Source organism: Manacus candei, unplaced genomic scaffold, assembly GCF_025592945.1.
Source record: "Manacus candei isolate 608988 ecotype Guabito, Panama unplaced genomic scaffold, ASM2559294v1 h1tg000049l, whole genome shotgun sequence".
NCBI classification, from domain to species: Eukaryota; Metazoa; Chordata; class Aves; order Passeriformes; family Pipridae; genus Manacus; species Manacus candei.
In genome coordinates this window covers 13,893,314-13,914,579 of record NW_026138097.1, presented here as the reverse complement: position 1 = coordinate 13,914,579, position 21,266 = coordinate 13,893,314, and the positions used below count along the sequence as shown (strand labels likewise).

Genomic DNA, 21,266 nt, shown 5'->3' with positions numbered 1-21,266 from the left:
AGCAGTACAAAGCACAAAAAAGCTCAACAATTTTGTCACTGGCAAGATTGTACTTGCGGTTTTTTTCTTTATTTTATGATATTTCCGTGACCTTATCCTGCTCTTTCTCACATCAACTCCGGGGCTTTCTGCCAGTTGTGTTATGAACAACATTTCTGCTTGCTTCAGTGGAACAGGCTTGGTGCTGGCTGGCCTTGAATTGCAAGGCTGAGTGGGAAGGGGTATTTCCTAGCTTCTGGTAAGAGTCATTCTTGCTTACAAAATGTGATTAAAGAGAGTCAAACCAACACTTCTGAGAGCGTCCCATTTTTTTCAGAGGAAAGGAAGAGAAAAAGAGAGATAAGCAAAACGTACTCAGTACTATCAAATTATCAGCATTTTTAAGAGGAGTGTGAAAGAGGATAGTTGTTCAACGCTCTTGCTAAGAGTTTTACCAGTGCCATCCCCATGACAATTACTCATTTTCAGACAGACAGTGACATCATCATTTTTGTGTGCATTGGCCAACAGGGCTAAAGAGCTGATGCATTACAGGACTAGTGGCAGAACAGGCACACACTCAGAAATAATGTCTATGGATGGACCTTATGGAGAAAGAAACCCCTCAAATTATTGAGTGATAAGTTTTAGTGGAGAAATATGTGTAACTGCTAAAGCACTCTCTGGAAACCTGGGATTAAATCTGAGCTGCAGTTTTGATTAATGAAAAGCATGTGGCAAAACTCAGCACCTCAGCATTTGGGTATCTTGCCCATGATAAAAAAGCAGCATTTTGCTTTGTCCATCCCAGTCTGTCTAGTCTTCCCATTATAAAAAGGTTGTCACATGAAGAACCATTTGGCTAACATGCATATGTTTTCTATGCTGGAAATACTCTGTCTCTTCTCAAAGACAGAAGCCAAAATTTAGGGCAAGTTTGGAGGAGGACAGGAAAGAAAGAAAAAGGATGAGAATATGAGGTGGTGGGACAGGTAGGGCAGAGAGTGTCTTGTTGTGAATGACATAAAATCCTAAAGGCTCACAAGCAATAAACCAGTTTGGTTCAGTCCAAACAACTAATTTTAATTCTTTTGAGGGGTTTCATCTTATTTGTGTTATTTCTTTCCTTCTATATTGAATTGAAAGTTGGGGGAGGAAAGCTTCATTTGGGAATTGTTGTAATAGGGTATTTCCATGACTTCGTTCCCCTTCCTTTAAGACATTTCTCAGAACAGATCCTTCCCCGTCAACAATTTCAGTTTTTGTGAATCGGCATTTCCCAGGGGGCAAAAAAATGGCTGAGATGAAGCACTGCCAAAGAGTTTCAATTCCACAAGAGTGTCATCGGAGGTACACTTCGGTAGAAACAACGGAAGTGTCTCTAAATCATCTAGGTTGGGAACCATGTTGCTCTGAGAGAGGTAGGCAAATAAAACCTTCCACCAGGAAGCAGTTCAATTTAATTTGATTTGTAGAGGTTCTCTGTCTCACAAGTTATACTCTGGCTCCATTCTTGTATGGGTTTCTCTGGGCACATGTACAGACAAGTGCTCCTAGTAACCAGTGTTTAGATTAGCACTGCCTGCTGTGGCAAGTTTATGGAAGGTATAGACACCTTTTAAACAGACATAAACTCCACCATTAATTGTTTGTTGCATCTGTACAATAATTATATCAGACCTCAGTCATGACTGATTGTGCATATGAAAAAGTTGTGATGGTAAGACCCAATGGGAATATGTTATTGTCTTTTATGGATTAGGGATGGGTTGTCTTATAGACAACCTGTCTCCCTAGAACTTAAGTACATTAATTTCATTTTCTTTCCACTCTAACAAATCTGTTTGAGGAAAAAGATTAATATAGATTCAACCAAAAAAAAAAGGATGCAGTATTATCACTGCTATTTAAAAAAGAAAAATTGAAACATTTCATGCCAGACATGTGGAATGATGATATTCTGGTGCTAATTAGTCTTCCCCCAAATCAAAACATCTCCAAAATCACAGAATGCCTGCCAAGCCTTAGGTTTCACTACAACTGTGTTTTCTTATGGTCAGCAACCTGTCTTCATCTACTCATTTCCTATCTCCATAAACCACACTTCCTCCTTATGATTAGATTCACTTTCTGAATAATCAGTTTTCCACTTGTGTGGAATTTTTTTCTAAAATGCTCTGCTGCTGTGCTTAGTTTTTAGTACCTAGAGGGAAATTTAGATTACCCGAATTTAGTGTCTGTTTCAGACCCAAAGCTCCAGTTAGGTTTTGAACCACCAAGAAAAGAATCCATAAGCTTGCATTTTCCTGTTTATTATTTATTTCTTTTTCTTTTTTTTTTTTTCCCATTTTTTTTTTATTAAAGGTTTGATCCTGTGCTTGTGCCTGTGCAGACAGATTTGTGTCCTGGGAGACCTCGGTTATTGGAGGAGATTACAGTACTGGCCTTTTTTGTGATACTCCAGGGGAAAAATGCATGCCTCTGGTCTACAAATAGAACTGATTAAAATGAGCCCTGCACTCAGAAAGAAACAGGGAGTAATGCTGAGCTCATATGTTTGCTCACCCTAATAAAATGCATTTTTTTTCGTATAATACTTCTCTACAAATCACATCAGTGAATAACTACTGCTTACTCTGAGTTGTGGATCAGGGTTTCTTCACTCAGTTTTCATGAAGACTACTGAGAATAGATTAACTGCACTAAATTTTACAGTAAAATGGCTGTTCTATTACTGTCACATGGAAGACTACAAGTGAAACTCCTCAGTCTAAGAAAAAGGCTGTGTGCTGTTTTAACCACTGAGTTTGCATTTAATTTGAGAGATTTTTATCCTTTAGAGCACACTTTGTGAAACAGAGCACTGAGTGTTGAGGTATGTGGTACCATTCCTGCTGTACTCAGCAAACTTCCTGTGTGTTCAGCACTTCTTCCACTGAAGCAATATTTTGTTACAAGGGGCATAAATCCCCAAAATAGAATTTGTAATGTGAAAGCAGAAAAAAAAAAGGACTATATGATCACTGTTTGGATATTTTATGTAAACCCTATCACAGGAAACTGTGGTACTTCACACTTGAGGGTAAACGGGGACATTATTCTAACTTCGAATGAAAATACATTTTGCTGACAAACTGTAGAATACTACATATGCTCCAGTTCTTTTTGATAATAAAATATATCTGCCACACAACTCTTTACTTTGCTTAATGTATGTCTCTTCTTACCTCACAAATATGAAAATAAGCAAGAAAAAAACAGATAATAATGTAAAGGCAGGCTTATTTCTGTAACTAATATTACATGCAACCATTTGTTTCTTCCCAGCTAAGACAATACTTATTTAATTGGAAGGAAAAATGTCTTAATGGGGCTAACTGGCTCCTGCTACCAAAGCCTGTGCTGGAACTGTCGGGGTGGTGCTGCTTGTGGTGTGGCGTTTCCACTTTCTAGTTCAGTCAACCAACATGACTCTATAATATAATAATAAAAAATATAATAATAAAGACCAGGGAAAAAGGTCTGTTCCCTTAGACATGGTTTACCCAAGCCTCCTGCTGAAGGCAGTGACCTCTTGAAAAAGGCAGAGTTAGCAGGATGGCAGGGTGTGAAACCCTTCATCTGTCAAGGACATATTTATACTTGGAAATAGGCCAGGGATGAAGATGAGTTCCTCCCTTATTCTGCTCTATCCGCTTTCAGAAGGTGGGTAACTCTTAAGTGTTTCCTGAACTGCAGAGTTCTAGTTCAAACAGACCAACAAAAAAAAAACTGGTATGTTCCAAGGCATTAATCTCTATTTGCCTGAGTTAGTCTGCGCCCCGTGGGAGCTGTTGTTCAGGGCTGGTAACTCTTGCAGTGCAGCCTCTTCCCTGGTCAAACAGCTGTGGTACACAAGCCTCATTCTGTTTTGTGCAGAGTTCTCTCGATCAGCAGTTCTCCTGAGAGCTACTGGTTCCTGCAGAAAGCTTTCAGAATTTGCAAAACTGTTTTCCAACAAGAAAATAATTCCCTTAAATTTTTTCAGGAAAAAATACTATTTTCAGGATGGCAGGGACAGCACAACAGACAGCCAGAGGAAACACTGAACAAGACAAAGAGTGTTTAAATGATGCCGGTGACTTTTTTTCATGTGTAGCTTTCCCCAGTTTAAAGCTTAGGTGTGAACTAATGATTAATCACAGATGCAAGACTTTGTGCTTTGACAGCACCTTTCCCAGAGGATGTTCTTAAAGTAATCTGTACAGAATGAGTTCCCTCATAATTAACCCACATATTTCACAGATGAGGTGCAGAAACACCACTAAAACCCACACAGAATTCTGCAGCAAGGATAAAATCCAGGTTTCCTGAATGTCTCAAGGTTCCTTCTCTTTGCTAGCTGCAGCAAAAGAGAGTAAGTTTCAAGGTAGAGCACACAAGGAGGGAATAAATGCTAAGATACAGCTTTCACATCTTTATGCTCCTCAGACGCTCTCCACACTTAGGGGTGTAACCGTTCTGTGACTAAACTTGCAGCACATCTATAAAAGCTTGGGGCTAACCAAGGCTAATTTTAAACTGTCCCTCATTATCTCTGTCATTGGGAGGGTGAGTTTTAGAAGGTGCTATTTTATTTGATAGAGGGAGCCAATACAGCTCTGTTGTCAACAACCAGCTTGGTCAGAATCAATTAATCATTGTAATTACCTGCCTCAGGACTCCTTTTTGACTCGCTTTGCCTTTCTGGCTAACAAGATGCGTTACCTCAGCGCAGCTTAATAACATGCCCACTGTTGATTTACTGCTGCTGGAGGCTAGACAATTCCTGCCTGACTATAGTTCCTAAGCCTTGCCTGCAAAACCTGTATGGCAGCCAAGCCACACATCTGCACAAAGAAAACAGGCAGACGTGCAGAAATGGATAGGGCAGAAACTGCTGCTGGTCCCACTTAAGAGTGCTGTCTAAAGGACATGGTCGTCTTCTCTAGCTACTGCTATGGGAAGGGAGAAGGCTTCCATATAGGAAGTGCTCATAGCAAAACTATTCAAAGTCCTTAAAACTGCCAAAACACAGAGCTTGCTGACCAACTGATTCTGCTGATGGAAGGAGGCAAAGTGGTTCATTTAAGCCTTTGGAGCAGGTGTCACAAGTCTGAGAAAAGAGATTAATTATCTTTGGAAGACAAAGCAAAGATTCCCCAAATTAAATCTTCAAGATGTCCAGCTTTCCTTAATATTAAGGATTGTTTTTACTGATCCCTAGAGGAGGAGGAGTTGGAGGACGGCCTGCTTCCTCAGACAAAGAACACAAGCACTAAAGTGCTTCTCTTTAATTAGGCTTTTCTTTCACAAACCCATTAGCAGAGAGTTGCAGCTTTAGCATTAAATAGCTGTTTAGCAAGGTTAGGATGACAAAGAACAGAGTATGTTTTACCTCAGAATCCACCCTTACTAATAACCCTACAGTTCCCTCTTGTATACCTTGGTTTCAATCCCAGTGGGTTCTATTCAGTGTAGAACTAAGCAATTCCAAAGCACCAGAGATATGTCTACCTCTGATCAAAGCAAAACACTGCCGTGAGGTTTGTCTGCCGCTAATAAACAGTGAATACTGAGACCAAGGGCTCCTAGGCTAAATAAATTTAAGTCATGATTAAAGCAAGTAGCAAATATTAGCTAGCGCTAAGCAGGTTGATATCTACTTTGATGAGGGTAAAATGCTTTATAAATGTATGTGTTTAGTTATTCTACACTTAGCACCGCAGTCATTTCTTTTTATGCAGCATAGCCGGCCTGTCATAGGTTGCAGGAAATTAAATGAAAGCAAGTTATAAGGCAGAAATGCATATTCAAGGTTGATGAAAAAATTTCTAGGCAGAAACTTGGAGAAAACAGGTGCTTCACTGCTTCTGATTTTTGCATCTCAACAAGAAGTTTGCACTTAAACTAAAACAAAGCTTTCAGTTGAGGGTTTTAACACAGTCCTATTAGCAACCAGGTTTATGCAGGATGTCCTGTTAGTTTCAGTGGAGCTGGAGGGGGCAGGAGGAGGGAGAAGAGATTTCACATGCAGCTGGAAAATTCTTTCTGTGCAGTGTACAAACACATACGTATCATGCTAAGCAAACTATCCTAAGGCCCTAAAACTATTCTAAGCTTGAGTTTTTCAACAGACCTCAGTGCAGCTCTGCAGTATGGTGAAGCTCCTGTGGCCCAAGATGGATAGCTGAGGTTGTAAAACATTCAGTGCTGTAAAATGTTTCCTACAGACATACACTAAAATGTGATCTCTTCTCTGCTGTCCCATTAATATGTATTTACCAGGTGCTCAGTGACCCTAGAGGGTATCTAAATGCTACTGTGGATAAGTAAACAATACTGCTTCTGAAAAACATTTCACTATATCTAGTCTACAGGGAAAGGAGAAAAGGAGAAAAAAATATGTGAGACTTGTCAAGAAAACCCACATAATTGCTCCAACAAAGCTCCTATCTCTGCCTGTGCAGCAAGTGCAATTTTCTCATTTTATCTTCCTGCACAGCCTAGAAAGCATAATTGTGGAAAAGCTGAGCAAGCAAACCTCTTTATAAATTGACTTGGAATAGTTTCACAGATCTTTTTCTCTTGCTCAGAAGGAAAAAAAATCCATTTAGTCTTATCAGGGAAAATGAAATTATAACAAGGAAATAAAAGCATTAGAAGATGTCTTCCAAAGGCCTGATATGAAAAAGGCTGAGTTGCGGGAGAGGCGGGGGAAAAACATGAAACAGACTGTCTTGCCAATCTGAATTAGGAGATCAAAGTTTAAACCAGACAAGAACTTCCTGACAAGAGCCATAATCTGCTCATGTAACCTTGATATAAATGCTATGCCTTAAACTCTAAAGGTAAGAAGGATGCTAATAGCTAATAGCTGAAGCTGTTGAACTGGGAATGGAGGGAATGGAAGAACTTCTTGTTGGCTTTGTAATAAAGGAGGGGTCTGGAAGACCAGGAGAATCTCCTTCATTCCTTGGGTATCTTCCTTAATCTTTTTCCACCAGTGTGACTGTGCACTGGGTGTACCAGGGTACCTGGTAAGTATCTTATTAAGGTAAAATGAAGGAGTGGCAGGAGATGGGGAGAGTCTAAGAAGGACAGCAGGAATAAAGGGGGACCCACTTAATGCAGTGCCACTCACTGGAGCCTTGGGAGCTGTCAATTGCTTCAGTAATGGCTGCATCATGGAGCTCTTGCAGCTCCCACGTTCAATCAAGAAATTTAGCTGTAGGTAAATGTAAATGCACTCTTACAAGGTTCAGTATTCAAACATCCCTCGTTACCATCATCCTCTTGTTCCCTCACAAGTATGGCTCTTGTCAATCACGTATTCCTCTTTATAGTTTAGACCCACTGGGACTTCTCCAGCAACACTATATAATTTTTAATTAAACAAAAATTACTTGGGCAGATGATGTAACCATTCATTAATATGTGGGAGAGTTAATCTTGCTACAGCAGCGCTTTTGAACATATAATGCAAGAGTGCCATAGGCCAGATGTGCCTCAGCCTGGGAGGATGTGAGATCACATACTCCCCCTCACCTTTAGCAGCAGCTCCAAAATGCTCTACTGTGTATCTCCCTTGCAAATTAAGCTGCTTAGTTTAATTACAAATAATTAAAGTTACTGCTATAACTTCATATAGTTTTTATATATATATATATATATATATATATATATATATATTTAATCAGTCCACAGGCTGGCACTAAGCATTAACAACTTCATTGGTGGGCAGCACAAGAGAGCTGCTTTGGAGCTGTGAAGTAAAAGCAAATGCACGCACCTTGTTAGTCAGCGCTGGACCATCAGCACACCTCTGCATGGAGGGTGGCACTTGGTAAATATCTTGTCCCACTAGACCATGACCAGTGGGTATTTGGTAAATTCCCTGATTCTGATGGGAAGGTGGCACTTGGTAGACAGGGTCCCGTGCTACAGCATGTGAGCTTGGCACTTGGTAGATCTTTTGCTGGTTGAAAGATTGATTCATCAATCCTGAGCTGGGCATATCCTGGCCAGACAGACTGTCCTGTACCACTGGACCTATCAGGAGTTTCACACGGTTGCCTGGAACGATGCCTTGCCGGCCGTGTAAGGAGCAGAGCCACCATCCTTCAAGACCTTTGGTGTTCTGTTCTATCACCGTCAAAATGTCTCCTTTGCGGAAGGCCAACTCTTCTGCACATTCGGGGACGTTATCGTACAGGGCTCTTGCCATAAGATTCTGTGGAGAAAGAAGGGAAAGAACAGCAAATGAACAAACAAGCTAGAATTTTTCTGAATTTTCAAGCACATTCTAGGTGACATGAAAAAAAGAACAGAATTCGAAAAAGAAGTGTGCAGGAAATCAAAATAGCATGGAAAATACTGCAGCAGAGGATTTTTCTGTCCCAGTAGTAACAGCGGGTCAGATGGAATCTCTTTATTTGGCCTGAACGGACAGGAAGTCAGGAGAGTTCTGCACTTGGCATTGAGGTGCTCTTCTTGTGAATGAGGGCTTGTCCCTTCATCTCTTGACACTGATTTCCATATAAGTGTTCTCTGTGTACTGCTACAGCTAACTAGCTGCTATTTAAAATAAAACTTGAACAAGACTCTCAGGGACATAATCCAGAGCAGTTTTTCCCAAACATTTTTACATTTGCGGGGTCCCAAAAGACTTTCCATGGGGGTGCAGATCCCATTAAGGTAAAGACAGTGAGCTGGCTTTTCTTAGCTGACACCTGCAGGTTCCTTAAAGTCAGGGATCTGTAGACCACCTGGTGAGAAAAACTGTCCTAAAATACAAACTGACAAAATGTCACAGGTTTTGAACTACAATGCTTGTGTTTGCACATGGCTTTGTGCCTTCACACTCTTTTCTGTGAACTTCCTTGGTGGTGCAGTACAGCACAGCATCAGCTTAATAGGCAAAGAGCTTCCTCCCTCCACTGCCTCAAAACCACCACCACAAAAAAATCCCTCCAAAACAACCTCAAAGGACATAGTTCCTCTGAGTCCCACTTTCTGTGAAAGATCTTGAAGAGAACATTATTTAAAAAAAATAATGTGCCCAGTTACCCCAAGTGTTGTGGCTGTGCTACCAGCAGTACCCCTGCTAAGAAGTTTTAAGACAACTCTGAGTTGATGTAAGATTGTGGTCTGTGATGTGCTACTGATGTGTTACTAATGTGTTACTAAGAATAATAAGCACCACCTTCTATCACAGATGGAAGCAGCTCCCTTTCCTCTTCCTTTGCAGGCCTGAATGGCACATGTAGTTCTGAGTAACTGGCCAAGGTATTCAATGGAAAGTAGGCAGGCTGTCTGTATGAACATTCTTGGACCCCTCAAAAAGGCCATGAACATTTAATTTTTTGGCTCTGGTGATATTTCCAAACGTGTTGGAAACAACTGCTTCATGACTGCCTGATTTTCAGTGAAGGCATTCAGCAGAGATGGTTATAAACTAATCATAAGCACTTGAAAAAATATATGGAGCCCTGAATTTTTAGCGCTCAAGCTGAAATACTTGGATGCAGTACACAAACTGAAATAGTACTAATCCACCAAAAAGGATATGCAGCTGTCTTAAACATTTATCTTCCCTTTGTTAAAGGGATAGTGTCGAGTACAGTTTAGTGTTTTTACCTGTCATATTTATCCTCTTCCTTGGCTATAACAGAACTTTTTTTTATCCCTCACTTGTTATATCTTTCCCTATTGACACACACTTGTTTTCCCATCATCTCTGTGCTTCATCAAGACAGCAGACTTCCATTTGACCTTGCTCAGTCAGGAGGCTGTATGCAGGGCTGACTAGTGGATGGAAAAAGGGTAAGCTCAGATGTCACATAAAAGGTAGGCGGACATACTTTTTCCAAGACATTCAGTGTTGAAATGGGGTGCATGAGATCAGTTTCCTCTTCTCTAAATGGAGGATCAGCTTTCAAATGTATGAGAAACACTGGCTTTGCCTTTCATCAGCATCATTAATGAGGTCAGTATAAATTAAGCTTTGGCTTGGAAAAGTAGGATTGCCATTTTGAACTCCCCTGTAAACAGCAGGACTGAGGCCCACCATTCTCTCTGATGTACATCTACTCAGCTCATCAGTAACAAAGCACTAAGAAATAAGAATATAGATAAAGGAGAGAGCGATTTTTGTCCATGCCTTGGCAGGACTGTAAAACTATTATTTAAGCATGGTCAAAAACAGCAGTCTCTTCTTGAACACTACATCTATGCTCTTGCTGTGTTGACCTGGCTGCTTAGCTGAGTCCTTGGAGCTCATAAAGCAAAAGCCCCTGCCTAGTATGAATATTCAAGTTAATCTCTTATCTTTCTACATTTCTTTCTAGCATGTCTTTCACAGGCAAAATCTACTAACATGACTAGCTGAGCCTGTACAACTGACAAAATATTTAAAGAAGGCTTTCACAGAGGAGTTGTTTAAAGGAGGAAGATTATGGCTAGATTGCGGAGGCCCAAACCAAGCAGGCTAAATCAATGATAAATGCATATTCTTCTACACTTTGGTGATTAAAGGTATTTGAAAAGCTTGATTAGCTTTTACAGCAAAGCAATTCTCAGAACAAAGCTGGAATGGTGGTAGAATTAGAGCAGATAAAAGTTCCCATGTGAATTTTTCCCAGTTGCTCATTATCTCTGTCCCAGTGACCTTCTCACCACCTGGCACGCAGCATGTTAATACTTTCTGGATGTGCTTCAAGAACTTCTTTGCTGCAAACAGCTTCAGATTCTCATTGTCAGTGTTAACTCAGGCACCAGTATGTGAATCATACTAATTGGTTGCTACTTGTTTCACAGCAATTTCCCCAAGGCCTTTTAAATAGCCCAGAGCCATGCCACCAGCACCAGTCACTGATGGAGCAGTGAACCAGGCAAAATATTCCACCAAATAAGGACTAGGACCAGAAACACTAAGCCTGTTGCTTGGTGCCAGCAGCAAAGGCACTGATCCTGCTAAGCAAATCTGTGTTTTGGGCATTTCCCTGACTTCATTCTTCCTTCACAGGATTGCTTAACATGAGCTTCAGAAACAGTGTCACAGTCACTTTCATTACTCAGCAGAGTCAGCCTGGAGAAAAATGAAACTGTCACCACAGAAGGCCATCAGGAAAGCTTTTCAAAACCACAGAGGTACCTTTAACCTGCTGTGGTGATCAAAACTGTAGTCTTTACTTTTCCACACACGGAAAGAACTTCCGATCGAAGAGATCTCTCAACATTTATGGGCTTTATCTCAACTGACTGGACAAATCTGACTATTTTTTGGATTCTGTGGGCATCATAGCCAGTATCTCAATAGTCCCTCTCCTTGTTCTCATCAGCTCAGAGAATGGGGAGCATTATACGGAATTAATTCAACTTGCTCTGAAGACACATGGATATGTCGCTCATCTGTCTGTGAAACAGGCATCAAATAAGCACTAAGATCTGATATGAGAAGACACAGCAGTGACCTTTTTGTGTAAGTGCTAAAAAAACCTTGGCTATTTCCTAAACAAATCGGCGATAAAGAAAGGGCAATGAGAAAATTGTGCTGGAACTTGTTTTCACAACTGGCAAGCAGCACAGAAGTCCCTTTGTATTTCTAATACAGCAAGAAAAAAGGAGGGCAACAGATTGAGAACTACAAATTCAAGTTCTGTAATGGTAGGGAAAAATGATCTGATGTTATATAGGGGAAAAAATTTTGGTTTGTCATAGAAATAAGCTGCACTTCATAAAATGAACATGATGGCAGCTACCACCTTCTTTTAATAAGATTAAGGATGGAAGTCTCTATTGCCCTCCTTTGGTTCAGTTAAATTAACTGCATGATAGGTCTTTTCCAGCCTGGTTGATTCTGTGAGAGATGTAGTGGTGCCCTTCTCAAAATCCAAAAAGTACTTGTGGTCTCTATGCAGCTCCATTCTCCTGAGCCCCCTGTGTTATAGCAGCCATGCTTCAATTAAGGAGCACTTCTGTATAACTAATGGTTGACTGGAAAGATTCCGTTCAGCTTTTCTATCCTCAAGCCTAGCTAGCAATACTTGGGATGTCTGGAAGTTGAAGCTACGGTCAGGGCCCTACTGTGTTAATACTCTGTTACAGGCAAAACATTCGTTCTCAAGAGGCTTGAATTCCTCTTAACCTTGGACGCATGAGTGCAGCAGAAAGCATCTTATGTAAAATCACTGAAAAACGGAAGTTCTTCAGTCTTCTGTTAAACAAAGTGCTATCTCAGTTGTCAGTAGGTCAAAGTGAAAGGGAGCCTGACCCCAATGACTACTGCCCCAGGGATTTTAGCTGGAACATGCCCCAGGAAAAGGCTCAGTTGACTTTGCTGATGCCTTGTGTCAGAAACTCTGTCTAAAAGAACTGAAACCGAAATGGATACTCTCTAGATTAAATGCAGATTACAGTGCCTGCGGTCCCAACTTTCTACCTTGGTTGAGACAAAAGTAAAGCTTTCAAGCTCCCTCAAGGTAAAGTGAGCCTGGGATTTGAAACTTTTGAGTTTTCCTTTAGTGTCAGTTGCAAGTCCATTAGATAAACCCTGGAAAGGTGCAATTTGTATTCTCTGCACATCTCAGATTTTTCTTTCTTTTGCATCCAGGGTGGGTGTCCTAGAGAGACCTGACTGAGAGCAAAAGATGCTGCTCCGAAAACTGTCAGCTGTTCTACTTGCAGAACCCAAATTAAAAAAAAAGACTCTGTACGCTATTTTTCTTCTCAGACGTTGAAAGAATTACATGCCAAATTCAGATGCATAAATGAGGCCTGTTATAGAACAGCCAAAGGTGTCTACTCTCTCCTTAGCCTACTGCAATTGATGTTCAACATGTCTGCAGCTCAATAAAGACACATGAAAATACTTTGAAGAACATGATCTGTTTTGGTTGGCCTTCTCTGCAGTGAAGGGAACTGACAGAATTCTGTAATGTGCAGTCTGGAGGATGAAGAGGTTGTTTGCTGATGAGGCAGAGTGGTAGAAGAGGGAAGAGGCAAGAGTTAAAGAGAGTGGTGGAAACATCTACTATTTCTGTTAGAGTAAACACATCCAGTGACGTGGGTAACCAGAGTGTGTGAGGTGCCCACAGCCACGGAAGCAAACACAGGAATAATAAATTACATGCTAGGAGATTAAATACAATGGACTCTTTAAGGGTTGAGTGTTGCGGTGCCAAGTTCTTAGCGCAGGGCTGCTGACTTGACTCCTCAGCCAGCTCCAAAATGAATGAATGCTCAAGGAAAAGGTTCAACCAACCGTAAGCTCAAAGAATTTCTGCCACATCCCTGAGAGGTGCTATAGGAGGATACTGATCCCTGCTCTGTGCTTGGCTGATGAGGTATATTGTTTTGTTCCGCTTTATCTTGTTTTTAAATATTGCTTCCTATGTGTAGAGTTTATGTGCAAACAAAACTAGGAAAAGTGCCTGTGCTCTTCACTGAAGAAGGGTGGGACCCCTTTTTTCTATTACTGGACAAACTGTTTCTTAAAATGACAAACAGCTTCTCTTCTATGTTTAGCTAGCTTGGGAGTAGGAAGGGAGGAACAAAGGAAGGAAAGGTGAGGGTGACGCTCCCCAAAGGAGTGTCTGTGAACAAATCAGTAGCTTAATTTTCATTGGGTCACTTTTAATTATCCATCGCATAATATTTTTGATATAGATTCACATCTTTTAGGTTTCTTTAAAATGAATCACTGCCACTCCAAACAAAGTACGCTTAAGCATTTACATACACTTGTATTGCTCCAGTAAGCCCAACAGTAATGATTTGCCTGAGACTAAAGATCTGAAAACCCACCAAGAGTGAGTTTTATCGTGAGAGAAATGGTTTGACTACAAGCAGTACTGGTAGAAGAGAGGGAAATTTGTGCTTCTCTTGCCTTCTGACACAAGTGCTTCAGTGTAAGAGCCACTGGACAGTTTAACTTCGGTGCTTTTCAGCTCTCATCTCCTTTTCTATTTCTCACTGTCACTGCCCCTGAATAAAGAATTTATTGTGCTGTGTTGGCAAGGAAAGCAACTATTGAAGCACAGTAGGTAACAGGTCTATCTATAACAAGCAACTTATCATGAAGGCTACTTAATACAAGTGGACAGAGGTCACTGAACAAGATATTCAGCTTTGAAAAATGTCTTTTGCTGGTCTCCTCAAAGCTGGAAGAAGACAGTGTGAACAGCAAAGGCAGTATCTGGTGCACACAAAGCTGCACTGGCATGTTTTTAGACATGTCCTTGTGGGCAGTGACGTGGGGCATGGACTACGAAATGGCACTGTTCGGCCATAACAGCCCCCATACAAGTGTAGACCTTGAACAACTCATCACCAGCAACAAGCTGTGTGCAGATACCTGCTTTTTATCTCAAGTTGATAGCTAGCAGAGAAGACAGGAAGTGCTACTACAGCATGTATGAAAGAGCCTGCTGCACTACCAGGGCGTCACGGTGACCGCAGCTTCAGAGGGAGCACTCTGAGGCCCTTAGCCTGTGCCTGGCTCTGGGAACTCTTTGGGCTCACTGCTAATGGCAAAATAAGGAGCCCGGTCGCAAACGCTCAGCACAATAATGTTTCAGTTTGCTCCTCAGGCAAAGTTCCACTTTTCAGGCACTCTCTTGCTTTCTTCCACCAAAACTCCCAAGTTTTGATTTACTGAAGATACTTCTCTGGTCAAGCGTTGCTAGGCCAAATAATTACAGTTCTGGGTGGAAACTAAAGCAGTTTTCCATGCACAGATTTGGAAGGCTAGCTTTACAGCTAATGAGAGACCTATGAGCTAACAGCCTGAGCAGAGCCCTAAGGAGGACAGGTCTTCATCCACCCTAAGTATCCTTGCATCCTGTACATCTCTGCAACAGAGGCTGTCAGTCATGCTAAAGCACACCACGCTGTGTGGAGGTTGTGATGTGGAAAACATTGAGTTTGGAGGGCAGAAAGGGTCTTATTTCACTGTTCCACTGAGTTGTCCCAGCCTGCCTGTCTGGCCTGAGGAGCCTGAATTTCAGAGTTTGTTCTGGCTGGGGTTTCTTTGGTAGTGAGACAAGTTACACAGAAAGTAAAAGATGAAAAATGGGAACATCCCCTCCTTAATGGATCACACGTGGGTAGGCCAAAGTAGCACTATGGCTGTCACACTGGAATATTCACTGCCAGTTTCTGCAGGCACAATACTCCACCAAGTAAGGGGGGCAGGCAGGCAGTGAGTGGACCAGCAGGGGCCCAGGCACTTCACACTCCTGCTCAAGATGCTGATGTGGTCCACTGATTCACCCAAATCTGGGATTCAAATGCGACGTAAATGTGAGAGACTGAAGGCTCTCTGGTCTGAAAACACTTTTCGTTTCATAGGTGCTCCATTTTAAGTAAATAGGAGATATTTTTGCACCCATTTTTTGGAAGGCAGTTGGCAAAGTAGTTTGCAAAATGGAGGCACAGCAGTGAACCTGCAACTTCAGAGGGAATCCAAATGCATGACTCTGAAAGAAGGAATTAGGAGGATAGAAGAGGTGTGGGAGGAGAAGTAAAAAAGGAAAAATGTGAAAATGAAAGTTAGAGCTAAGATCCTAACTGAAGCTTTAGCCTGTGGGAATAAAATACTTCATTATTCTGCACTGTGTGCATCCGCTTATTGCCATGAATGAAGTTTCTAAATGGACAACTGAGTTGAAAAAGAAAGTTTTCTGGCTCTGTATCTACTAAGAACAGCAAAATGATAATTTCTACCTTAGCTAGAAGGAAAATAAGCTAGGCTTTCTTTGTTCACGTGATATTCTTTTGTCACTTGATTTGAGTTTTGGGTTTTGGCTTGTCCGGTTTTATTTTACTTAGAGAGGATGCGAGGTATTGCAAAGGTAATCACATAAATATAATATCATAGATGTTAAATAAGGAGTTCATTTACCCCTCCTGTTTCTGATGTGGTGAAGGCTGGATGTGTTGTACCACAAAAGCTCCGAGGTGCTTGGTGAGCACGTAGGAGGAGTTTAAGAGGAGTGACAACTCCCATAGCAACCCTGTGTTTGGCGTCTGTGCAGTGAGACGCAGTGGGTCACAGCTACGCGGGAAAAGGGCATATTCGTTCAGCCATGGGGAACACTCCTGAGATTAATGCACACAGCTTGTGCTGTCAGACCACCCACCCTGTTTGGGGCTATCACCAAAGTCCCATAGGGTTTGCGACAGTAACATTTACAGTGAAGCAGAGCACTGATCTACTGATGACATATCCTGATCTTACTCCCCTGCCCTCTGAGTTCCTGAAGTTTACAGGAGTGCCAAAATACCATTTTCTTTATTCTTTCTGGGAACACAAACCACATCCCCTGACTTACCTTCAAGACCTATTAATATTTTGGGAAATTCCACCACACCTAACTCACTAAGTTTTCTGTATATGTTTCATCCTTGTAACCAGTTTCCTTTCCCCCCACCCAAGGAAGGGTGTGATCTAGTTCCATGACTTTAAAAGGCCTTTTCAAATCTGTCTGAAGGCTGTGTGCCTTTTGTGACGTCAACAGGGAGGGGAAAAAAAAAATCAAGCATGCAAACAATAGCCTTAGAGCAAATATGATCTCACTGTGATTAAACCACAGTACATCAAAATCAAAAGGCAGATGGAAAACCTAACCTCTTTCCCTCAGGCAGGCAATTAAAAACTTAATGAGAGGAGATCGGATGTTAAATGCTTAAGAATTGAAGAAGCAGAGCTGGGGGGGTGGGGGGGAAGGACAGAAAGAAAGAATTCTGAAACGTGTGTTTTGAGTTCTCCATTTTCCATTTTCTGGCATTTGTGAGCAGTCTTCTCCCAGACAAAGCTTCCCCTAAAAACAACCACACCCTCTTTCCAAATTTAACCCTTCCTGTGCGGCTCTGGGGAAACAATTACAACAATTACAATTTGTCAAGAAACCATAGCTGGGTAGACATAGGCCCTCAGTATTGTCACCAACTTACTTATCTGATGTCTTCAGCTTTGAAAAATATGACTTTTTTTTAAATTATTTTTTTAAATCTAGAACTTAGATGAACTGGGACATGCTCTTCTTCCCCCAAGTCTCTCAAAAGATATTCTGATAGTAGGGAAAGTCACTCTTCTCTAGTCAATTTAGTGTCACCATCTAGGATACTACACAGCAACTACAACTTGGGCTGACATGGGACTTCAGCTTACTAAAGCAAAACAAGCTTGGGAACTCGTATTTCCAGGCTCCTACCAGCCCTCAGCAGGCTGGTGGGAAGAAAAGATAGCATGTTGCCAGTGAATCAGGCTTCCAGGAGAGTCAACCCTGGCCGGCAGATGATGCTTTGCCAGGTCCGGTCAGAGCCATTTCCATTCTACAGGGTGGCAGCCAAAAGTCAACAAGCCTCCCAGAACAGCTCAATTTTGGCAAGCTGACATTTTCTGGGTAAGCATACCCCCGGAAAAGGGAGATGGTGAGTTCATTTTAACCACCCATAGTTACTTTGCTTAGTGTCAGGCTGAAACACAACTTTAACTGCATTCCTGATCGCTTGAGACTGGTTTGTGCAGCTTCTGGGTCACAAACAAGATAAAGCAGTATAAACAGAGAGAGAAAACAAAAGAAGATATCTGCTTGTAAACTAGGCCATTCTATAGCAGTAAAAATTGGTTTATTACCTTAACCATTTTAACTGGATGTAAAGTCCACAGGATAAGGGCATTCATGACCCTACCTACTGTAAGCTGTTTAAACAGTCAACGTGCTTCTAGTTTTGTACTTAACCCTTTGGATCAAAAATTTCCTTAGAGAATCATTGAATTTTCATAGTCTGCATCTTCCTCTCACTGTCTGCAACTAAGCACAACATTCATTGGAAGAATTGAGATTTACTTCTAGGATCTTTCAGCATATTCGAAATTTGTTGTCACCAAATGATTCATGGTATTGCTACTGCTAAAATTTTCAACCTTGCTGTCAATAAGGTCTGCTTAAGAAGGGGCTTCTGATGTGCTGATTGTACTCCTGTAGAGTAAACCCATTCTTAATACTCTTCCTTTTCCAGGTAGGCTAATCCACTCTGACTGTGAATAAAGTGTTTTTAAAACAAACACAAAAATCAAAAGGCGAGAATTTGCTTCATCCCTATCGAGGAAAAAAAAACATACAATTTTTTTCATGCTAGGCACTTGTGTTTCTAGGACTGCAAACTATAACTTTAGCAGTCCTGTTTCATGTCAAATGGAAGCTACATCCAAATCTGCTGTGGAAAAATGAACTCCTTAAAATTAAGACAGTTTCCACTACTGCAATGTCTAGACCAAAAGGCAAAAGAAAATGGTCACTTGCCAAGAGCAGCCTATGATAATCAGGCAGTAATATGCAAAGGCTGCACTCTGAGCTGCTATAAAGTGACCCAGCTTCACTGATGCTGAAAGCTGCAGCCATTTACAGGCAGGAGAACCTCTAAATGCAGCTTTACTCAGCAGTAGCCTGACCAAATAAATATTGCTAAATACATGCCATAAATATTCTTTTTGTAGTACAGTCCCAGATGACTGTCTGATCAAGCCTACTGAAGCCTTGGCATAAAGAATTTTTCAGGGGTCAGAGGACTGTTCTAACACATAAATGTCCACTGCTTTCATGGATGCTAAGAGAGCACGTATTACATAAAGAAGCATCTTGAAAAGTGATTTGCGCATTTACGATTCCAAATGTCACTGAATGTGGGCTCTTACAGAGCTGTGTGGACTTTCATGTCCTAAGAAGTTCAGCTACTTGTCTCCATCAAGTGCAGCCAGAAATGGGAGCAGTAGAAGTTAAGGGTTCTCCACAAGTGTTGCAGCTAAGGCAGAGACTTGTGTGTGCTCCTCTTAAGTGCTTATGTCATTTCAAAAATGGAATTAAACTTTAGGTCTTGGGAGACAGGTGAGTTCCTAAATGCTGATGGTATGAATGGGATTTAAGTACTTAAATGTCTGTGATAAGCTAATCCAAATAAAATAAGCAAAATGAAACTGACTTTCCTTAGGCCCTTAAGTGACCTAAGCCCATCTATTGTATGCAGAAGGCATTCCCATGCCCCTAACATCTTTGATAACAGCAATATGACAAGTAGGAAGAAGTTCTATGCTCCTGGTTTTCTCCTTTTTTTGTATGCAGAGAGATACAAGGCTGTTTGCTGTTTCCAGATACTGAGGGAACATCCTCTTCTCCTGTACTTCTGTGCAAGACCAGGGCCTCATGCTTGGCTGAGGACTGCCATAAATGCAAGCTCTTTGCAGGAAGACAAATAGGCTTCTTGGGTCCTGCTGTTTCTAAAGTTGGTCATAGCAGTCAGTAGGTACACCCACTCTAGTTTTGGTGCATGAAAGTATGATTTGTGAGAATTGCCTCTCACTTTCACTCGGGTCACTAGACACACCTGGTCTTGCTGCAAGGACTCTGGTATTTATAATGGAGCACAGGCAGTTCAATAATATAAATGTCTCCCAGGACACCCCACATAGCATTTCAATGTTCACTGATCAGGTATCAATGCAAGTATAATCTTTTCTAACCCCACTTGTTGCTGTGCTTGAGACTGTAAGATTCCAAAGATGAGTTTGTATGTGGGAACTGTGCTCCAATATTTAACTGTGCTCCAACACTTAACGAGTTCACAATAATGCTGCATAAGACTTCTCCAAAGTCTACCATATATTCTGCAAAACAATGGTTATTGGCTTAGAAAGGCTGCAGAACTCTCCTGAAAAGTGCTTTCATTTTATCTTTGCAGAAGATGTTTCCATGAAGTCTTACTACTAGGCACTTCTGTGCTCTATCTGGCAGGTCCCCCTTGATGAGGTCTTTTGACAGTATGGCACTGTTTGGAATTAGCAGTGTTGAATCAAGAAATCTCAAGGCCAAGTAAGTCTAATATGTCTGCAATCTCTAGCAGGACCTTAAAAGTATGAGTAACCCCCCCCCCCCGATAAGTATGTAATGCCTCTTGTACTATTTAGAGTCAAACTGAATTGGAACTATCAAAGAAATAAGGAAGACTGTTCATCTGATAGTTCTGTTTCCCCACCGAATACTCGGAACTACTGGACAGAGACAGATTAGGCTACCAGCTTCTCGATTAAGTAGATTTAAAGCTACATTACTCAGGAAGAGTTGGTAGCATAAAAACACAGAGGTTTAGAAATCACGCAAAAAACTTCCATGCTGTTAGGTCTAATGCTTTATGATGGCTCTACTTCCTCTAAAACAAGTCTTGTAACATCCCTAAACCTCAGCACCTCCATCTGTACAACAGAATTAACAGCACTTTGCTATCCTACAAGACTTTGGGAGGGCAAATGAATACTGTTGTGGGAGATTCTAAAATACCCTGAGGTATTGAGGCACTTACCTCTATTGAGTATACAAATACATAAATCTACAGGGGGGTATGGAAAGGGAGGGAGGGGCACACAGAGGCCATAGAGGGGAAAAATGGGAATCTGAAAATGACAGTGGCCATCCAAGCTTTGTGAAGGAGACAGTCCTTCTGCTACATCTCACTAGTGCTGATGCTCATTTAGGCCCAAGCCTTCTAGACTCTGGCCACCTCACTTCGTACACACACAGATGAGAGAAAAATCATGACGCTTTCATTGCAAGAGAGACAGCATAAGCTTGGACAGTTTTTCCTCTTGTTGGTTTGTTCCTCTAATACTACATATTACAAGGTTTTTACAGTTCCTATTTACTTCTAAATTTGATTGTCTCCCTGTGACTGATGAGATACTGAAAAAAATTAAAACTAACAGGAGTGAAGAATAAACAAAGCAGAGGATTTGGTTAATAAAGTACAGACAGTTCTTTTCCCCTTTACATGGTCCAACACTCAAAGTCTTTCATTGCCAGGGTTACAAGCAGCTTTTCACAAGCATTTCTGGTTGGGAATATTGTATTTCTTCCCAGGGACACTATTTTGTTTGTCTTGGCATGCAGACATTGTAATCAAGTCTATATATTACAGGACTGTGCTTTAGCACAAATGGCAGGAATTTCAAACCCTATTTAGTTTTCTTCCTTGCCCAACAAATTATCTAAAAATAGATAATCAAGACCTCATACTTTACATCTACGTCATTCCTTTTGGCTTAAATGAAGTAAGGAATGCAGCGTTTTTTCCTCTCCTCTTTCACTAACAGTTTGGATGTTTTAGTAAACAGATAAGTCCCCCTTTCTTCCTCCCCTCTCTTATTTTGTCTTGCTTGTGAACAGCCAACAAGCTACAAAAGCCCTGTTATGATAATGTCTTCTTCCTTTTTC

General features: G+C 41.2%; 1 protein-coding gene across 3 annotated transcripts in view; it reads right to left on the bottom strand.

Moving 5' to 3' along the window:
• The window catches only part of NEDD9 (neural precursor cell expressed, developmentally down-regulated 9), a 71,916-nt gene that overhangs the window by 12,931 nt on the left and 37,719 nt on the right, over positions 1–21,266 (bottom strand). For all 3 annotated transcript variants that reach the window (XM_051799172.1, XM_051799171.1, XM_051799169.1), the window contains exon 2: positions 7,790–8,230. In XM_051799172.1, coding sequence (XP_051655132.1) covers positions 7,790–8,230 — 441 coding nt within the window. The remainder of the gene's footprint in view (positions 1–7,789; positions 8,231–21,266) is intronic.